The following is an 18756-nucleotide window of genomic DNA, read 5'->3' on the forward strand; positions in this document are numbered from 1 at the left end:
ATCAGTGTGTGCACAACACAGTTCAATGGGTAAAGTAGTTTTAAGTCATGTGTGAATTGAATATGTATTCTGTGTGTGGTATGATTTCACATGCAGGCTTACAGTATGAGTATGGATGTGTGTGGGGTCAGGGGTGTTGTTTGCGTGTTTAACCCGCCTCTGTGGCGTTGCCGGTGGCAGCGGCGGCCGGTTCTCCACGTTGCTGCAGAACCTGGGCCCGCAGAACGCCGTCACCCTGCTGGTGCTGGCCGTCACCGAGCACAAGATCCTGGTGCACTCGCTGCGGCCGGCCGTGCTGACCAGCGTGGCCGAGGCGCTGGTGTCGGTGAGTCGCTCGCGCACCTGGGGGCGTGGCTTAACTGGAACACTGCGGCAAAACCTGGCGGGCTGCTGGTTTACACTCACGCCACAGCCCAGAGCAGACTTCTCCCACATCGTTCCGCCTTTCTGAGCGCTGCCGGTTCTGTTGAAAAGTCTCGGGGATCTGCAGGTACGGCTTTGAGCTGTAGCGGTGTCTAAAGAGTTTAGCTGTTTCAAACACATGCTGCACCTGACAGTGCGCTGCTCACGGTGCACTGCTGCTAGTGACGATCAGAATGGTAGTAATGCAGGCAGCTTGCGCTGGTCTGTAGAGGTCTGCTGTGAAGGTTGTTGTGTTGTGTTTTAAAGTAAAGTAAAGCACCCACCTGTGATGGTCTTAATGCTCCGTTACCTGAGGGTGCTTGGCAGCCGTAGTCAAGGCTCCACAAGCAATGATTTCTAAGTAGAATGGAATGACTGGGGTGATGGGGGAGGGGGGTATCGAGAGGGCTACAATCAGGTTACACATGGATTAGGGCTGGAGAGAGGGCACTTTGTGTATCCTGAAGTGTCCTGTGGCCCTGGAGCTGTGTGGCTTTATGGTCCCACACAAATGTTTGGAATTTAAAGATGTGTTTTAAACTGCCGAGAAGGAACAGAAAGTGGGGCTTACATTACATGAAAGCAGCATTATAACAGCGCAGAAATTCTTCCTCATAATAGGCGATTGAATTAAATTTTACTCAGAGCATGACCACAGTCTGCACTCCGCTCCACACCAGCCCACATGCCCGTTCTGGATTCAGACTGTGTGCACTGGGGGTGGATGTCCCACCTCTTTGTTCTTTAGCGTGTGCCTCAGGCTGACCGTGGGGTTCTGGGCCCTCCTGCTTTCTGTGTGTCGCTCAGATGATCTTCCCCTTCCACTGGCCGTGCCCGTACATCCCCTTGTGCCCGCTGGCCCTGGCCGGGGTGCTGAGCGCCCCCTGCCCCTTCATCGTGGGGGTGGACTCCCGCTACTTCGACCTGTACGAGCCCCCACCCGACGTCAGCTGCGTGGACCTAGACACCAACAGCATCTCCCAGTGAGTGCAAGGACCCCCCTCTCAGACCCCAGACCCTAAAAACCTTCCAGCACACTCCCCTCTGTTTCCATTGCCTTTCCCCTTCTTCCCCTGTGGAGGCAGCTCTTCCTCCCCACACACACACACACACACACACACACACCCTTGCAGTCGTGACTCCTCTCTCTGTAGACTCCCCTGTGCTGAGTTCTCTCTCTTTTATCTCTTTTCTGTGTTGAGTGCAGCTCCTTCCCTTGTTCTCCTGCTGTACAGCCTCGCCTCCCAAGGCAGTCCATTAAGGAGACATCCCCGCGTACAGGCTTTTACAGAAGCCCCATGTAATAATGATAACTGCATAATGACGTGCTCTCCCCCTGAGCACTGTGTGCTGCTTATTTGTCAGGAAGAAAGCCCTGCTATTATAGCATCGTGCAGGGAGTACATGGACACAGGGACATGTATTCACAGTGTGACATTTACACGTTTTCTACGCTGATAAGATGCCCTTTCTGTCGGTGTGTAGAAAGCGGTAAGGTCTGTGGAAGTGTGTTTTCCTGGATGCAGGCCGTGATGTGCTTGTTTTTTTCGGTGGGACAGGGGAGGGGCGAGGTTGTCTTTGTTTTGTCCGGGGGTCTCCGGCCATGGAGAGCACTCCGCTGGCGCCTCCCGTTTTGTTTTGACGGCGAACGTTCGCTTCGCTTCCAGCACCGAAGATAAGAGGGCCCTGACCTGGAAGATCCTACCCAAGAAGGCCTGCAAGAACCTGCTCAACGTCCTCAGCAACCTGTACCAGCAGCTGGCCGAAGGTGCGTGCCCAAACTGAGCTCTCCCACCCCTCTCCCACCCAAACTGAGCTCTCCCACCCCTCTCCCACCCAAACTGAGCTCTGTCTCCCCTCTCCCACCCAAACTGAGCTCTCCCACCCCTCTCCCACCCAAACTGAGCTCTGTCTCCCCTCTCCCACACAAACTGAGCTCTCCCACCCCTCTCCCACCCAAACTGAGCTCTGTCTCCCCTCTCCCACACAAACTGAGCTCTCCCACCCCTCTCCCACACAAACTGAGCTCTCTCACCCCTCTCCCACCCAAACTGAGCTCTCCCACCCCTCTCCCACCCAAACTGAGCTCTCCCACCCCTCTCCCACCCAAACTGAGCTCTCCCACCCCTCCTCTCATATCCCAGCAGCTGTGATCTGAGGTATTTTTTTCCTTCGTTAATTTAAAGTAAATGGAAAGACAGGCAGTGCGGCCTGTCTGCAGAGACACAGGAGAGAGAGTAATTGGCTCTGTAGCGGGGCTGCTGCTCCTATTGGCCGCTCTCCTGTCCCGGTGATGAGATATTAGCGCCGTGTAGATTTCTGTGTGCGCGGCGGAATTCCCACCCTGAGTGCCAGAGCGGTAGGGAAACCTCACACCCCCCAGTGATAAATCTCACTCACAAAGCCAGAGTAAATTACAGACACATACATCACGTCTGTGCTCACCCTCGCTACAGCACAAAGGCCTGGCGCATAAAAGCGATCGCTGCCGTGCCGTCAGGTTCCTTCTGCAGTTTGTGGCCCTTTGGTGGTGTGACGGCAATGTGGGGAAGTGGTCAGAGAGGTGGGCTATTTGTACCCTGAAGGCTGCGGGTTTGATGCCCAAATGGAGAACTGCATTGACACTGTATCCTTAAGTGAGTCACATAAGCCTATTTAATGCCTCATTAAGTGCTGTTAAATATAATACTGTAATAAGGAGAACTCTGGAAGTTGCCATGGTTACAAGCTTCCCCGAAACTAGTTGTTACTTAGCAGAAAGCGCTAATAATAATCTTAGCAAGTATAATTAGTCTGCATGTTAGAGAGATTTCTGAGATGTGCACAGTGTGCTGGAGTTGGCTTCTCTCTGGTGTTATTTTTTACTGTTTTGTTCTTCAGCTCACCAATATAACATTTTTTTAAAGGGTGCTGTTGACACATCCCAGTTTGATAGTATGTCCCAAGGGTTATAGGCATCTATAGGCGTAGATTATTTAAAAATCTTGTCATTTGGTAGCTGCCAGTGTTCCACAGAGACTGTGCGTAGGGTGTCAGACTGTTATGATTTGCCTGTAGGACTGTGTTGTAGTGTGTCGCTGTCATCACCCTGTATGACTGTGACGTGCCCCCTGTGCGTGTGCTGTGTCTCTGACGTGCCCCCTGTGCGTGTGCTGTGTCTCTGACGTGCCCCCTGTGCGTGTTAGCGTGTTTCTGACGTGACCCCTGTGCGTGTGCTGTGTCTCTGACGTGCCCCCTGTGCGTGTGCTGTGTCTCTGACCCTGTGCGTGTGCTGTGTCTCTGACGTGGTCCCTGTGCGTGTGCTGTGTCTCTGACGTGCCCCCTGTGCGTGTGCTGTGTCTCTGACGTGCCCCCTGTGCGTGTGCTGTGTCTCTGACGTGCCCCCTGTGCGTGTGCCGTGTTTCTGACGTGCCCCCTGTGCGTGTGCTGTGTCTCTGACGTGCCCCCTGTGCGTGTGCTGTGTTTCTGACGTGCCCCCTGTGCGTGTGCTGTGTCTCTGACGTGCCCCCTGTGCGTGTGCTGTGTCTCTGACGTGCCCCCTGTGCGTGTGCTGTGTCTCTGACGTGCCCCCTGTGCGTGTGCTGTGTCTCTGACGTGCCCCCTGTGCGTGTGCTGTGTCTCTGACGTGCCCCCTGTGCGTGTGCTGTGTCTCTGACGTGCCCCCTGTGCGTGTGCTGTGTCTCTGACGTGCCCCCTGTGCGTGTGCTGTGTCTCTGACGTGCCCCCTGTGCGTGTGCGTGCGCAGGCCAGCAGAGGCCCCGGGAGGACGGGCTGCTGGAGCTGGCTGTGAGCGAGCACTGTGACCTGGCCGGGGGGAAGAGCCTGCAGGCCCTGGAGATGGAGATCCAGGAGGCCTTCCTGCGCTTCATGGCCGCCGTGCTGAAGGGCTACCGCTCCTACCTGCGGCCCATCACCCAGGCGCCCTCCGAGAAGGCCACCGACGCCAGCTCCCTGTTCGACCTGCAAGGTGAGCCTCCCTCCCAGCTGGGGCTAATCAGAGAGGATTATGGGGCGAGCCTAAGAGGATTTGCCTCTCCTGCCCTGTGGAATAAATGCCACAGTCTGAAGTGATCAGTAAAGCTAGCCTTATAGCGATGGGACTAATTTAACATTGAGGAGGTTTATCTGTTTATGCTTGTGCCTGTGTGTGTGTGTGTGTGTGTGTGTGCGTGTGCGTGTGCGTGCGTTTTTTCTGTGTGTGTGTTTTTGTGTGAGCGTGTGCACGTGTGAGTCTCTCTTGTGGTCCATGTGTACTGATACGATAGCCAAAAAAAAGATCATAAGTGTAAAAATGCTTTTTGTTTATGTGCAGTTTCCCCTGCCTCTCCAAACGACCAGCCAGATGGCCCTGCTTAATGCATGAGAATTCTCATCGATGTTTTTCTTTTTTAATGAATGAATGTGTGACCTTTGGAGGAACGAACAGGGATGTCAGGGCCAGCGCAGCAGCTGCTGCAGGTTTTCCAGTGCTGAAATCTGGCTCATGCTGCTTGCTGATGTCATTGTAGGCCGGGAAATTAGGCACGAGGATGTCCAGCTGGATTAGTGCACTAAAAATAAAAAAATATAAAAAACAGATGGAAAGCACATCTGCCGCACCGTTACTTAACCACGGGAAAAGGCCAGGTGTGAGCGGATCTGGTTTTTCTGTCTCTCAGAGAGGATGTTTTGGTTACGTCAGAGATGTTCATTCAGAAGATGGGTGTGTGGTACACTGTTAAACACTCCTGAATGGCAGCCAGGTGTGAGGTGGGGCTTGCCAGCGTGAGGTCCGTGTGTGTGTGTATGTGTGTGTCTGTGTGCGTCTGTGTGTGTCAGGGTTCTGCTTCAGTAATGCTGTACAGACACAGTCTGAGGGTAACTGTATCTGTCCGTCCATCCGTCCGTCCGTCCCTCCTCCGCAGGGTTCCTGAGGAGTCGTGACCGCTCCCACCAGAAGTTCTACTCCCTCATGACCAAGACGCAGATGTTCATCCGCTTCATCGAGGAGTGCTCCTTCGTCAGCGACAAGGACGCCAGCCTGGCCTTCTTCGACGACTGCGTGGAGAAGGTGGGCGCGGCTCCTGACCCCACCCAGCCGTTCGCTGCCCCGCGCCTGTGCCCTCCTCTCCCTGTCCTGTCCCGTTCGGTTGGGTGTGCACTCTCTTGCGCTAGTTGGCTTGGAGCATTTCCCCTCCCGGGAACGTCGGGACGGGGTGTCCTCGATTCAGTACAGCCTCCGGCTGCTCAGTCCTCCGAGTGCTTTGATTAATGAAAAAGAAGGAAGTGTAAGCAACAGTAGCCTACATTCTTTCATTACCTTCAGAACATTTTTCATTAAGAAATGTGGAAACGCTCAGTAAAACTGTCTCACAAAGGGCAGGGGTGCGTGTTTATGAGGCTTGGAGGCCTTTAGAATAAGAGATTTTAGTCAATGCATTGGTCATTTGGGTTCCACCCGCCAGCAACCCAACGAGCCAACTAGTGCTATTGATTTGCTTCCAGGAACAATGCCAGTCCTGCTTGACTCTGTTGCTTCCCTGCAGATTGCTGCCTCTAATCAAATCTGTTTCTGTCTCTCTGTCGCTCTTGCTTTCTTGTCTCTCCCTCTGCTCTGACTGCCTGTGTGAGAAGCTGTACAACACAGAACGAAGTGCAGACAAAGGAGGGAAGGTAAGGCGTTCGGGCGTGGCACGGGGTGGCGGTCCGCCACGCCTCGTTAAGTCCTTCTCTCGGACTCCCGCCAGGGAACACGCGTTAATGAGCAGTGCCGTGCTGTCGCGTTCGTTCAGAACATCACTGCGCAGGCTGCTCCGTCGGTCTCCACTGCCGCCGTTTCAGAGAGAGCCTGCGGGGCGTAGCCTCCTGGAGCGCGGGTCCGAGCTCCGTCAGACTGACAGCCTCGAGGGCGGCCCAGTCGAAACGGAGAGACATCGCCTCAGGACAGGTCCTGCCGCCTCCTCTGGATCGGATGATCAGAGGATCAGCCGGAGTAATCGGACCCGCCGATCGATTGGCGTGAATCAGCAGGGCAGGGGGTGGTTGGGATGCCTGAGATCGCTCGTATGAGCTCCCGTTACCGGGCGCCCCTCCAGAGAGAGGCTGTGTCTCTGGGCTCGGGAGAGCGTACTGGATTTCACCCAGCGCCCGTAAACGCTGCGGGCGGGTCTCGCCGGGCGGGTCTTATTACGTCCTGCGGTCCTGAGCGAGGCGTGGTTGCGTCTTTAGCATAGCTAGCGTGACCCCTGTAACTCAGGATGGTGCTACTGCTCAGGCTCCGCCCCGCCCCCCCTGACACCAGCTCTGCTACTGTGTGACTGAGGCCCACGCTGCCCATCCCCACAGAGAGCAGCAGCCAGCAGCCCTACACCACAGCCCTCCTCCCTCCCTCCGCCATTCGCCCTGCCAGATCACTGCCGTGCTTTCCAGAGATGTCAGCCGGGCTTTGGTCCCGCGCTCATTTGGCTCGTAGGGGGTGCGGGTGCTCAGGTGTGCAGTGTTGTTGAGGAGCTCGGAGCAGGCGCGAGTGGTTTGGTGCCAGAGAACGGCGTGGGTTGCTGGATTGCTCCGCAGGCCAAATCGGCGGATTTAGACAGTCGGCTGGGTCAATTGGCTGAGGCAGCGAGTGGAAACAGTGGGCTGGGTCGGTAGGTTCAGACCGTAATCGTACGGCTGCAGGGCTGCCAATTCCAGGAACTGCTGCTGGTCTTTACACAACCGACTAATACTTCAACAATTTGAGTCTCAAAACACCTCGCCCCCTGGCCTGCAGAACTCCTGCTGTTCCCCCGCCCCTTCCTCAGCCCCGCCCGCTAGGCTCAAGGTCACGTTCAATTGGTGGAGATACTGTAAGCAGGCCCCCGGCAGTGTTCGCATTGCCAGATTTCCCATCCGTATCTCAGATGAGGTCACAATGGGAAAAGCGCATTTTCTGCCCACTGAAAACTAGGTCACCTGCTGTTCCTTTCCACTGTGGTGAGCACAGAGTCCGTAGTTCCCTCAGGATATCGACAGGCACGCACGAGTGTCTGGTGTAGCAAGCGTAGCACAGCGCTACAGCACACAGGCTGACGGGCTGGTGTTCCCCTGTGCTCTATTGCCCCTCCTCCGGCTCCCTGAAGCTACTCTGCATCCCATAATCGTTTTCCGGGCAGAGCGGATTGTGGATTTCCGTTTTTCGCTTTATAAACCGCGCTGTCTGCATTTCAGTTGTTTTTCTGCATTTCAGTACGTAATTGTGGCGCTGGAGGGTTTCAGGGGAGAGCGATGCATCGCTGTCAGGCGTAATTGCTGTGCAGTAGTACGGTGTTCCGGTGCTAAGTGGTGCTTACTTTGCACAGCGGGTGTGTGGGCAGCATGTGGGACCAGTGGCAGGATGTGGCCAGTCTCTATCTTGCAGGAGCGCTTGATGACGCTGCTCTGTCGCCCCCCCCAGGTCGATGGGGACCGTCCAGAGGATACCAGGCTCATAGAGCTGGACGAATCGCAACGCAGCGAGCACACCGTCTTCATCACCCCCCCAGAGCTGCCCCCGCTTCCCGAGGGAGAGGAGTATCCGCTGTGCTACAGGTACCCCAGTTCCCACGTGTACCCCCAAACCCACACATCACAGGACATTTACAAGGAAGCTGTCACTTTCATCTTTCCTGTGTTTTATTCTGTAAGTGTATATATCCTGATGTGTGTATGATGGTTTCAAAGACTTTGGTCTCCCGTTGGTCCTTGAAAGTGCTGAGATTTAAAGGGGAAGCATTCAAGGTTATGACAATGCTTGGATTAGCTGAAAATGACTTCATTGAGTTGGTAGCTACATTGATATGAAACTCTTTTGTTACATTACAGCAGTCTTGTTCCGTTTCATCTCCCTGATGAAATGGTAACAGTGAGAGCAGCTGAGGTTTTCATTGAGCACATATTTTGATGGTTTTGATGGGTAGTGTTTAGTGTGTGTGTCTAGGTTTCTGAGACAGTTCCTGTACTTTAAGTGGCCTGCAGGAAGCGTGCGGTGAGCGTTTGTTTCTGCCTGTTTCACAGCTACGGCGGTTTTCCCGTGCTGAGCCGCGAGCTGTTCGACCCTCAGGAAGGCCTGCGGACGCCCGCGTCCCGCCTGGCCACGCGCCACAGCTGCAGCACCAGCCCCGCCCCCATGTTCCGCCGCACCAAGCAGGTCAGCCCTCCCCGTCTGGGCCCCTCCCACTGATGTGACATCACAGCCTCTGCCTGTGTATAACGGTGGCCCCATTTCATGAAGAATTGTGACAGAAACTGTGTGAACCATATGAATCCTGCTATAATAGCCTTGTCCTGGGTTAGTGCACAGTAATATAATGACTTAAGAGAACAGAGAGTACATATATTGGCCTCTGCAGTACAGTTCCTCTCTTAATAGGATTTGAAGGTCCAGGTTTGTCTAGTTGGAGCACAGGGATTTACAGTACCACGTGGCACTTTTCTGGGACTGCGGCAATATTTTTCCATAACTGTCGTCCAGAGACGCACGAAAATGCCTCTCGCCCCAGCGTCCCATCCTGCATCCTGCCCTGCAGCGGTAAGTGCCTGACAGGGGGCGCTCTAACGCCACGTGCCTTTGCAGGAGATCCGATCGTCGCAGAAGATGGCCAAGAAGTACTCGTCCATCCCGCAGATGTGGTCCAAGTGCCTGCTGCGGCACTGCTACGGCCTGTGGTTCATCTGCCTGCCCGCCTACGTGGCGGTGTGCCACTCCAAGGTGCGGGCGCTGCGCACCGCCTACGACGTGCTGCGGAGGATGCAGGCCAAGCGGCTGCAGCCCCCCGACGAGGTACCAGCGAAACCGCCGCCCCGCCAGCCGGGTTCACCCTTAGCCAGAAATGTTCTTGGCCACTCCCCTTTAGCGGTTCACAAAAGTGGGGTGTGGCCATTGGCTTCCACTACAAATGTAAAAGGCTATCCTCACAGGTTAATATAGAGCTTCAGCAAGCTTATCAGTAGCTCATAAGTCATTGTTTTTAATGGTAAAGGTAAAGTCATGGTTATGGTATGAGTGCCTTGGACTTGGTTTCATACAAGAATGCTCCTCCCTCCTTCTGTCGCCTTCTCGTGCCCGCGTCCGGCGTCTGAGCCCGTGTCCCTGTGCCGCAGGTGTGTTACCGCGTTCTGATGCAGCTCTGCGGGCAGTACGGCCAGCCCGTCCTCGCGGTGCGGGTCCTGTTCGAGATGAAGAAGGCCGGCGTCCACCCCAACGCCATCACCTACGGCTACTACAACAAGGTGAGCCGAGCCGCCGTTTCCCCCCCACGTACGGGCGCTTCAGACCGCGGGAGGCGCTAGCGTCTCGGCTAGCTGTGATCCAGTGTGCGTGTGACCCAGCAGGATGTTGACAAACACGTAGATATGGAGGTGAAGCTCGCACATGGGGAGTGGCAGTCACACATGAGGCAGCGAGCTGTCTGTTTCAGAAGAGGACTAGCAGACACTAACACACTGAGAGCAAAGCTGTCAGAGACACTGTCTGTCTCAGACACAGAGCGGCACTAACAGACAGAGAGCAGGGCTATCAGAGACACTGTCTGTCTCAGACACAGAGCGGCACTAACGCACAGAGAGCAGGGCTATCAGAGACACAAGGGCTGTCTCAGACACAGAGGGGCACTAATGCACAGAGAGCAGGGCTATCAGAGACACAGGGTCTGTCTCAGACACAGAGCGGCACTAACAGACAGAGAGCAGGGCTATCAGAGACACTGTCTGTCTCAGACACAGAGTGGCACTAACACACAGAGAGCAGGGCTATCAGAGACACTGTCTGTCTCAGACACAGAGCGGCACTAACAGACAGAGAGCAGAGCTATCAGAGACACAAGGTCTGTCTCAGACACAGAGTGGCACTAACACACAGAGAGCAGGGCTATCAGAGACACACTGTCTGTCTCAGACACAGAGTGGCACTAACACACAGAGAGCAGAGCTATCAGAGACACAAGGTCTGTCTCAGACACAGAGCGGCACTAACACACAGAGAGCAGAGCTATCAGAGACACAAGGTCTGTCTCAGACACAGAGTGGCACTAACACACAGAGAGCAGGGCTATCAGAGACACTGTCTGTCTCAGACACAGAGCGGCACTAACACACAGAGAGCAGAGCTATCAGAGACACTGTCTGTCTCAGACGCAGAGCGGCACTAACACACAGAGAGCAGAGCTATCAGAGACACTGTCTGTCTCAGACACAGAGCGGCACTAACAGACAGAGAGCAGGGCTATCAGAGACACGGTCTGTCTCAGACACAGAGTGGCACTAACAAACAGAGAGCAGGGCTATCAGAGACACAAGGTCTGTCTCAGACACAGAGTGGCACTAACACACAGAGAGCAGAGCTATCAGAGGCACTGTCTGTCTCAGACACAGAGCGGCACTAATTCACAGAGAGCAGGGCTATCAGAGACACGGTCTGTCTCAGACACAGAGCGGCACTAACAGACAGAGAGCAGGGCTGTCAGAGACACAAGGTCTGTCTCAGACACAGAGCGGCACTAACAGACAGAGAGCAGGGCTATCAGAGACACTGTCTGTCTCAGACACAGAGCGGCACTAACGCACAGAGAGCAGGGCTATCAGAGACATTGTCTGTCTCAGACACAGAGCGGCACTAACACACTGAGAGCAAAGCTATCAGAGACACTGTCTGTCTCAGACACAGAGCGGCACTAACGCACAGAGAGCAGGGCTATCAGAGACACTGTCTGTCTCAGACACAGAGCGGCACTAACAGACAGAGAGCAGAGCTATCAGAGACACTGTCTGTCTCAGACACAGAGCGGCACTAACGCACAGAGAGCAGGGCTATCAGAGACACAAGGTCTGTCTCAGACACAGAGTGGCACTAACACACAGAGAGCAGAGCTATCAGAGACACTGTCTGTCTCAGACACAGAGCGGCACTAACAGACAGAGAGCAGGGCTATCAGAGACACAGGGTCTGTCTCAGACACAGAGTGGCACTAACAAACAGAGCAGAGCTATCAGAGACACTGTCTGTCTCAGACACAGAGCGGCACTAACAGACAGAGAGCAGGGCTATCAGAGACACAAGGTCTGTCTCAGACACAGAGCGGCACTAACAGACAGAGAGCAGGGCTATCAGAGACACAAGGTCTGTCTCAGACACAGAGCGGCACTAACAGACAGAGAGCAGGGCTATCAGAGACACTGTCTGTCTCAGACACAGAGCGGCACTAACAGACAGAGAGCAGGGCTATCAGAGACACTGTCTGTCTCAGACACAGAGGGAAAAGGAGCCCAGGACTCAAACCTTTTTGTGCTGCTCGTTCTTTTTGTGCTGCTCGTAATTATAATACCCAAAATATCAGCGACGTCTTCATTTTTCCCAACTTGTTCGTATTCCGTGTTGCCAAAGAACAAGTCCAATTTAATCTGTGCAGTTAATTATAGTCTTCGGGCAGGAACACAGAGCTCTTACAGAGGCGGGCAGGGAGCTTATCTGTCAGCTGTGTAAAATAGCATTCACAGTGTGTCTGAGGGTGTGTGTATGTGTGATTACATGTGGTTGAATGTGCATATGTGTGCTTCACGTGTGTTTTATGCGCTTGTGCATGTATGTGTGTGCGTGTGTGTGTGCAGTGTGCAGGTGTGTGTTTGTGTGCATGCATGTGTGTGTGTGTGCGTGTGTGTGCAGTGTGCAGGTGTGTGTTTGTGCGCGTGTGTGTGCGTGTGTGTGTGTGCAGTGTGCAGGTGTGTGTTTGTGCATGTGCGTGTGTGTGTGTGTGTGTGTGTGCGTGTGTGTGTGTGCAGTGTGCAGGTGTGTGCAGGTGTGTGTGTGTGTGTGCAGTGTGCAGGTGTGTGTGTGTGTGTGTGTGTGTGCAGTGTGCAGGTGTGTGTGTGTGTGTGTGTGTGTGTGTGTGTGTGCAGTGTGCAGGTGTGTGTGTGTGTGTGCAGTGTGCAGTGTGTGTTTGCGGCCCTGGCTCAGTCTCCCCTCCCCCTGTGCTCCCCAGGCTGTGTTAGAGAGCACCTGGCCCTCCAGCACCAGGGGCGGCTACTTCCTGTGGATCAAGCTGAGGAACGTGGTTCTGGGCGTGGCCCGCTTCCGCCGGGCGCTGAGGAAGCAGCAGTCCAGCGTGGCGCTCACCCCCCTGTCAGGTACGCCCCCGGGGCATGCTGGGAAGGGTCCGGCGGCGGGGAGGCCGGGGGACTGGGTTTAACTCCCCGCCCAGCGCTGCGCACTCTCATAGGTGGGATTTACAGACGCACGACCGGCGACAAACTGCGTCAGCTCGCCCAACCGAGGGAGGAGCGGAGGCGAGGAACCTGCTCCTCACTGCCGCAAAGCAAACCCACACACTGCCTGCTGCCAGCAGTTCAGCCTGAAACTCACAGAGGCGACTTTCAGTCAGCACCCAAGTCCCTGGGAGAGCCTGAAACCCCCCCTCGCCTGAGCCCGCTGCACTCGCACTGTAATTATGGGGCTAATTAACGGTGCTGGAGATCACTGCCCCCCCCCCGAGCCCTCCCAGTCCACAGGCTTCCCAGCCTGATTCATGTGCCCCCCCCCCTCGGCCCCCCCCTCCCTGCCCCGCCTCTGAGGCCCCTGAGAAGGGCTCATTAAGATTAACTCGTGATGGAGTGCAGCATTTCAAACAGAATCGTTCGCAGAGCTCCCGAAAGCATTCGGTGCAAAAATCTCTTAACGATTTTTCTTTCAAATGGGAAAAAAATATGTGAGCCCCGGGCTGAGCGATTGACTGTGTACGTCAACCCTGTGAGTGCCTTTTCCACACGGAGCTCAGGATGAACACAGGAACGCAGGGCGAGGGTAGTGATGAGGCTCCATTCTGAGTGCCCCTGAATTCTTAGTGTCCCCTCCCCTGAATTCTGAGTGCCCCCTAGAATTCTGTGCCTGGCTGACTTTTGATGTCCCGCTGGAAAGACATTCTCCAAGCACCCCCTTTCCCGAAACGTGGCCCCAGGCTCCTTCCTCAGGGCCGTGTGGAGTCCATTTTGTGTGTATTGATCAGGGAGACGCGGCGCACAGAGCTAACCTTTCGCCTCCCCGGGGCAGCGCTGTCTGCCCTGCAGGGGCTGCTGCCCCAGCGGCTCACAACAGCGCCCTTTCCGACTCCGCTTTCCTTCTCTTTCTCCCCTTTATTTACGACGTTCGCTGACATTTCGAAAAATCAATGGCTGAGCTTGTGCTGTTTCTCAGGGCTGGGAGAGTAATGGCTTTGTGTTTGGCGATGGGGAGGAAGTGAACGCTGCAGCAGGGGTGGAGGGTGGGGGGTGTGGGGTGGTCGGAGGGGGTGGGGACGGGCTGTAATGTATGTTGGTGGTTTGGCAAAGCCTGATCTGTCTGGTTGGGGCCAGGATGCGGTAACTAGCAGAGCCATGGCAAGGTGACACTGGATCTGGATGAGGTTTCTGCACGTGTGCTTTCTCCAAAGGAGCAGGCTGTCCTATCGTGTGCTTTCTCCGAAGGAGCTGGCTGTCCTATCGTGTGCTTTCTCAGAGCAGATGGATGTGCTAACGTGTGCTTTCTCAGAGCAGATGGATGTGCTAACGTGCTTTCTCTGAGCAGATGGATGTGCTAACGTGTGCTTTCTCTGAGCAGGTGGATGTGCTAACGTGCTTTCTCTGAGAAGATGGATGTGCTAACGTGCTTTCTCAGAGCAGATGGATGTGCTAACGTGCTTTCTCTGAGCAGATGGATGTGCTAACGTGTGCTTTCTCCCAGCAGATGGATGTGCTAACGTGTGCTTTCTCCCAGCAGATGGATGTGCTAACGTGTGCTTTCTCAGAGCAGATGGATGTGCTAACGTGCTTTCTCCCAGCAGATGGATGTGCTAACATGTGCTTTCTCTGAGCAGATGGATGTGCTAACGTGTGCTTTCTCAGAGCAGATGGATGTGCTAACATGTGCTTTCTCTGAGCAGATGGATGTGCTAATGTGTGCTTTCTCTGAGCAGATGGATGTGCTAACGTGCTTTCTCAGAGCAGATGGATGTGCTAACGTGTGCTTTCTCAGAGCAGATGGATGTGCTAACATGTGCTTTCTCTGAGCAGATGGATGTGCTAACGTGCTTTCTCAGAGCAGGTGGATGTGCTAACGTGTGCTTTCTCTGAGCAGATGGATGTGCTAACGTGTGCTTTCTCTGAGCAGATGGATGTGCTAACGTGTGCTTTCTCTGAGCAGATGGATGTGCTAACGTGCTTTCTCTGAGCAGATGGATGTGCTAACGTGCTTTCTCTGAGCAGATGGATGTGCTAACATGTGCTTTCTCTGAGCAGATGGATGTGCTAACGTGTGCTTTCTCAGAGCAGGTGGATGTGCTAACGTGTGCTTTCTCAGAGCAGGTGGATGTGCTAACATGTGCTTTCTCTGAGCAGATGGCAGTGACCTGGACGCGGTCAGCCACGGCAGCCTGGATAGCGCTAACGACTCTAACCCCGTGGAGCAGAGCCCCTTCGGCGCTGACTTAATCAAAGTAGACTCCACAGACGATAGGTCTAGCACAGGTACACCCCAGCCCGGCTCTCCCTGACACTGTCTTTTTCTTCTTCTCTCTCCTCTCTCATCGCGCCATGCTGCTGTCTCTCTCTCTCTCTCTCCTTCATCCCTCACCTGCTCCTTCCTTCCTGTGGGTGTGGTCTCCTGACTGCTCCTGTCACTCCCCATCCTAACGCCACCCCCCTGCCCCGCCCTCGCGCCCCCACATGCAGTCGGCCGCAGGTGTGGCGGCGCGGGCTCGGAGTCGCGGTCATCACGTTCCCCCAGAGGCCACGCCCTCCTGTCCTCAGGTACCTGTCTCTCCATTCATCTCTTCACTCTTCCTCTGTCTCTCTCACTCTCTCTCTCTGTATTTCCCCTTCATTTACTCCATCTCACTCATATCACTCGCCAGTGGAACTGATGTTGTTGTAATGGCTGCAGACTCATTAGATGAAAGCTCGTTAATGTAGAGCAGGAATTCCCCCCACTGCATTGATCAGTTAGTGATCAGCCTGTCACTGCGAGCGCTGTTGGACATCTTCTGAAAAAAACCTTTCCCTGTGATGTTTGAGCAGAGTACGGAAAGGAAGTAAAGACTGGCAGAGGATTTACTGTGGTTGTTTGGATTCCCTAACTTCCAGAGACAGCAGCTCTATCTAATTTACCTAGAAGGACAAGAAGAAAGACGCTCAGATCTTTTTTTTCTTTAAGATGACAGGTGTAAAACTGCAGAGATGAGAGAGGTCTGATCAGACAGGAGTGCCAGGAGACCCACAGATCTCTGTCTTTGCACTCTGAGTCGGAGAGAGAGAAAGAGAGGGAGGGAAAGCGAGGGAGGAAAAGGGAGAGGTTTAATGCAGCTCCGGGTGTTTCATCGCCTGTATTCTCCCCGCGCTCACTGAGGCCGGTTTTCTGAAGCTTGTTCATAAATATAAAATGGCTCCCCCCTCCCCCCTCTCTCAGTGGCAGTCTCAGCTGCTGGTCCACAGAGATAAAGTGCAGCCCGGTATCTGAGCTGGCCTCAAACACACAGCACATCAGACTGGCTTGGTTTGGGTTTGGGTTTGGGTTAGGGTTTGGGTTTGGTTTGGGATTTGGGTTAGGGTCAGTGTTAGGGTTTGGGTTTGGGTTTGGATTTGGGGTTAGGGTTAGCGTGTGACTGATGGTCCGTCTCTGTCCCAGGCGGCCAGTCTGATCTGGGGTACAACTCCCTGTCCAAAGAGGAGGTGCGCCGGGGAGAGAGCAGCCCTCAGGACAGCGCCCGGGACCAGGAGGAGGACAAGAAGGAGAGCGACTCCAGCTCCTGTGAGTTCATTGGGGCGCACACACAGAGACGCTCCCATACTCACACACATACACTCACACACACACATACACAGACACTCACACACATACACTTTAACACACACACACTCACACACATACACTTAAACACACACACACAGAGACGCTCCCATACTTCCACACACACTTTAACACACACACACACACAGACACACACACTCACACACTCACACACATACACTCACACACACACAGAGACGCTCCCACACTCACACACATACACTTTAACACACACACAGAGACGCTCCCACACTCACACATACACTTAAACACACACACAGAGACGCTCCCACACTTCCACACATACACTTTAACACACACACAGACACTCACACACTCACACACATACACTTTAACACACACACACACACAGACACTCACACACTCACACACATACACTTTAACACACACACACACAGAGACGCTCCCACACTTCCACACATACACTCACACTCACACACACAGCGACGCTCCCACACTCACACACATACACTCACACACACACAGAGACGCTCCCACACTTCCACACATATACTTAAACCGACACACAGAGACGCTCCCACACTTCCACACATACACTCACACACACACACAGACACTCACACACTCACACACATACACTTAAACACACACACAGACACACACACACTCACACACATACACTTAAACACACACACAGACACACACACACTCACACACATACACTTTAACACACACACACACAGACACACACACTCACACACTCACACACATACACTCACACACACACACTCACACACATACACTTAAACACACACACACAGACACACACACACTCACACACATACACTCACACACACACACAGACACACACACTCACACACATACACTCACACACACACACAGACACACACACTCACACACATACACTCACACACACACAGCGACGCTCCCACACTTCCACACATACACTTTAACACACACACACAGACACTCACACACTCACACACATACACTTAAACACACACACACAGACACTCACACACTCACACACATACACTTAAACACACACACTCACACACACACACACACACACACTCACTCACACACACACAGATTGATGCCAGACATCCCCAGCACTCCCAGCTTTGATCAGTGGTAGCAGTAAAGACAGACACATCCCTGCTTAGCCCTGTTTCTGCAGCCCGATTCAGGCCTTCGGTCTCTGCTCTCTGGGGAGACTCAGACTCTGCAGTGCAGAGATCACCTGCTTTCAGTTCAGCTGCAGCGACCAGCTGGAAAGAGTAAAATCGTGTTTGAGATGTTCAGGGTCTCGGTGTCTGGCTGAGAGCCGTGAGCCGTGTGCTCTGGCTGCAGCAGAAGATCCTGCCTCAATCCTCCTGAGTCCACAGGTTATTAAGCTCTGGACTGACAGTGCGCAGAATGTGAATTGAGTTTGAGCTGAACGCACTGCCACTCCTGTACAATATTTATGTTCCTTCCTCGACTTTGAAATGCAGAGGCAGACACATTTTTTTAAATTTGTAAATGCAGTCTGTTCGCCTCGTATTAGCACAGAGAAGTTGAGATGTCGGGGAGAGCGCCGATCCTTAAAGCCTTGTCTTTGCTGTCCTCTAGTGCTTTCCTCGGGTATCGCACCCCATGTCAAACTAACTGTTATTCTTGGAGTCTATTCAAAGGTTTTATTTGTCTTTCCTCCCACCTTGAGCTTTGAGCTCAAACTAACAGTGATGTATTACAGTGATGTCTTGTCTGTGTTTTGTGTGTAAAGAACAGTGCACTCTGCCCTTTTGTGATGAACTGCCGCTCACTCAGTAAACTGCAGTGGAGTCACAGTTACTTTGGCTTGTGCTTTTAGCGTAACAGCTGTCTGTGTCACAACATGCAGACGTGTTTATATTTTCAATAGCTTTCCTGGTCATATAGTGGAAGCAATGACCCTGAATGAAGGTTCGCAATCAGGCTTTGACACAGGTCTAGACAGGAGTGGAGATGAGCTTGAATGGGGGTGAAAGGCCATTTCATGCGAGCTTGTGATAGTTTGTGCTTGTGGATAGAGCCCATGTGTGTGGAGCTGTGTTTAAGGGGCTTGCTGAAGGCCAGTGTGTGCGGGGCAGGACTAACCACGCTCTGTCCTGGCAGTGTCGGAGACCGAGAGCGCCAAGGGCAGCGGCGACTGCCTCCCGCAGCTGGACTTCCCAGCAGTCCGAGGCCCGTTCCAGCCCCGCGCTGGCATCGTTCGCGGCAACTGTCCCTTCGACAACGCGGACAGCCAGGCTAATGACGCAAGTGCAGGTCAGTATTGTCTAATAGTTCAATTTGACTTCTCGTCGCTGCACTGATCCAGCCTCTTCATTATACTGACACATTAGGGTCGCGTGTCTGTACCTGTTCCTGCGTGTAGGTCAACATTATTCAGTCTCAGCACTTGCAGTGACGGCCCCCATTGGTCCACATCAAACACTTAATTCCTCCAGTGCCAGCTGTGGCCAGTGGAGGTGTGTAATTGGCCATCTTGTTCCTTAGGGAGGTTTGAAGTCTGAAGAGAA

At 53.8% G+C, this 18756-nt stretch overlaps 1 protein-coding gene across 5 annotated transcripts in view; it reads left to right on the plus strand.

The window, feature by feature from the left end:
- Positions 1 to 18756, plus strand: part of dennd4a (DENN/MADD domain containing 4A) — a 59611-nt gene that overhangs the window by 31679 nt on the left and 9176 nt on the right. For 3 of the 5 annotated variants that reach the window (XM_035396150.1, XM_035396152.1, XM_035396151.1), the window contains exons 9-22: positions 181 to 325; positions 1210 to 1385; positions 2070 to 2170; positions 4148 to 4369; positions 5307 to 5452; positions 6016 to 6054; positions 7817 to 7950; positions 8416 to 8548; positions 8975 to 9181; positions 9502 to 9630; positions 12375 to 12519; positions 14761 to 14889; positions 16046 to 16168; positions 18350 to 18502. In XM_035396150.1, the coding sequence (XP_035252041.1) occupies positions 181 to 325; positions 1210 to 1385; positions 2070 to 2170; positions 4148 to 4369; positions 5307 to 5452; positions 6016 to 6054; positions 7817 to 7950; positions 8416 to 8548; positions 8975 to 9181; positions 9502 to 9630; positions 12375 to 12519; positions 14761 to 14889; positions 16046 to 16168; positions 18350 to 18502 (1982 nt within the window). The remainder of the gene's footprint in view (positions 1 to 180; positions 326 to 1209; positions 1386 to 2069; positions 2171 to 4147; positions 4370 to 5306; positions 5453 to 6015; positions 6055 to 7816; positions 7951 to 8415; positions 8549 to 8974; positions 9182 to 9501; positions 9631 to 12374; positions 12520 to 14760; positions 14890 to 16045; positions 16169 to 18349; positions 18503 to 18756) is intronic. The other 2 variants (XM_035396153.1, XM_035396154.1) reach the window with 1 other exon arrangement.

This window comes from Anguilla anguilla, chromosome 16 (assembly GCF_013347855.1).
Source record: "Anguilla anguilla isolate fAngAng1 chromosome 16, fAngAng1.pri, whole genome shotgun sequence".
Taxonomy (NCBI): domain Eukaryota; kingdom Metazoa; phylum Chordata; class Actinopteri; order Anguilliformes; family Anguillidae; genus Anguilla; species Anguilla anguilla.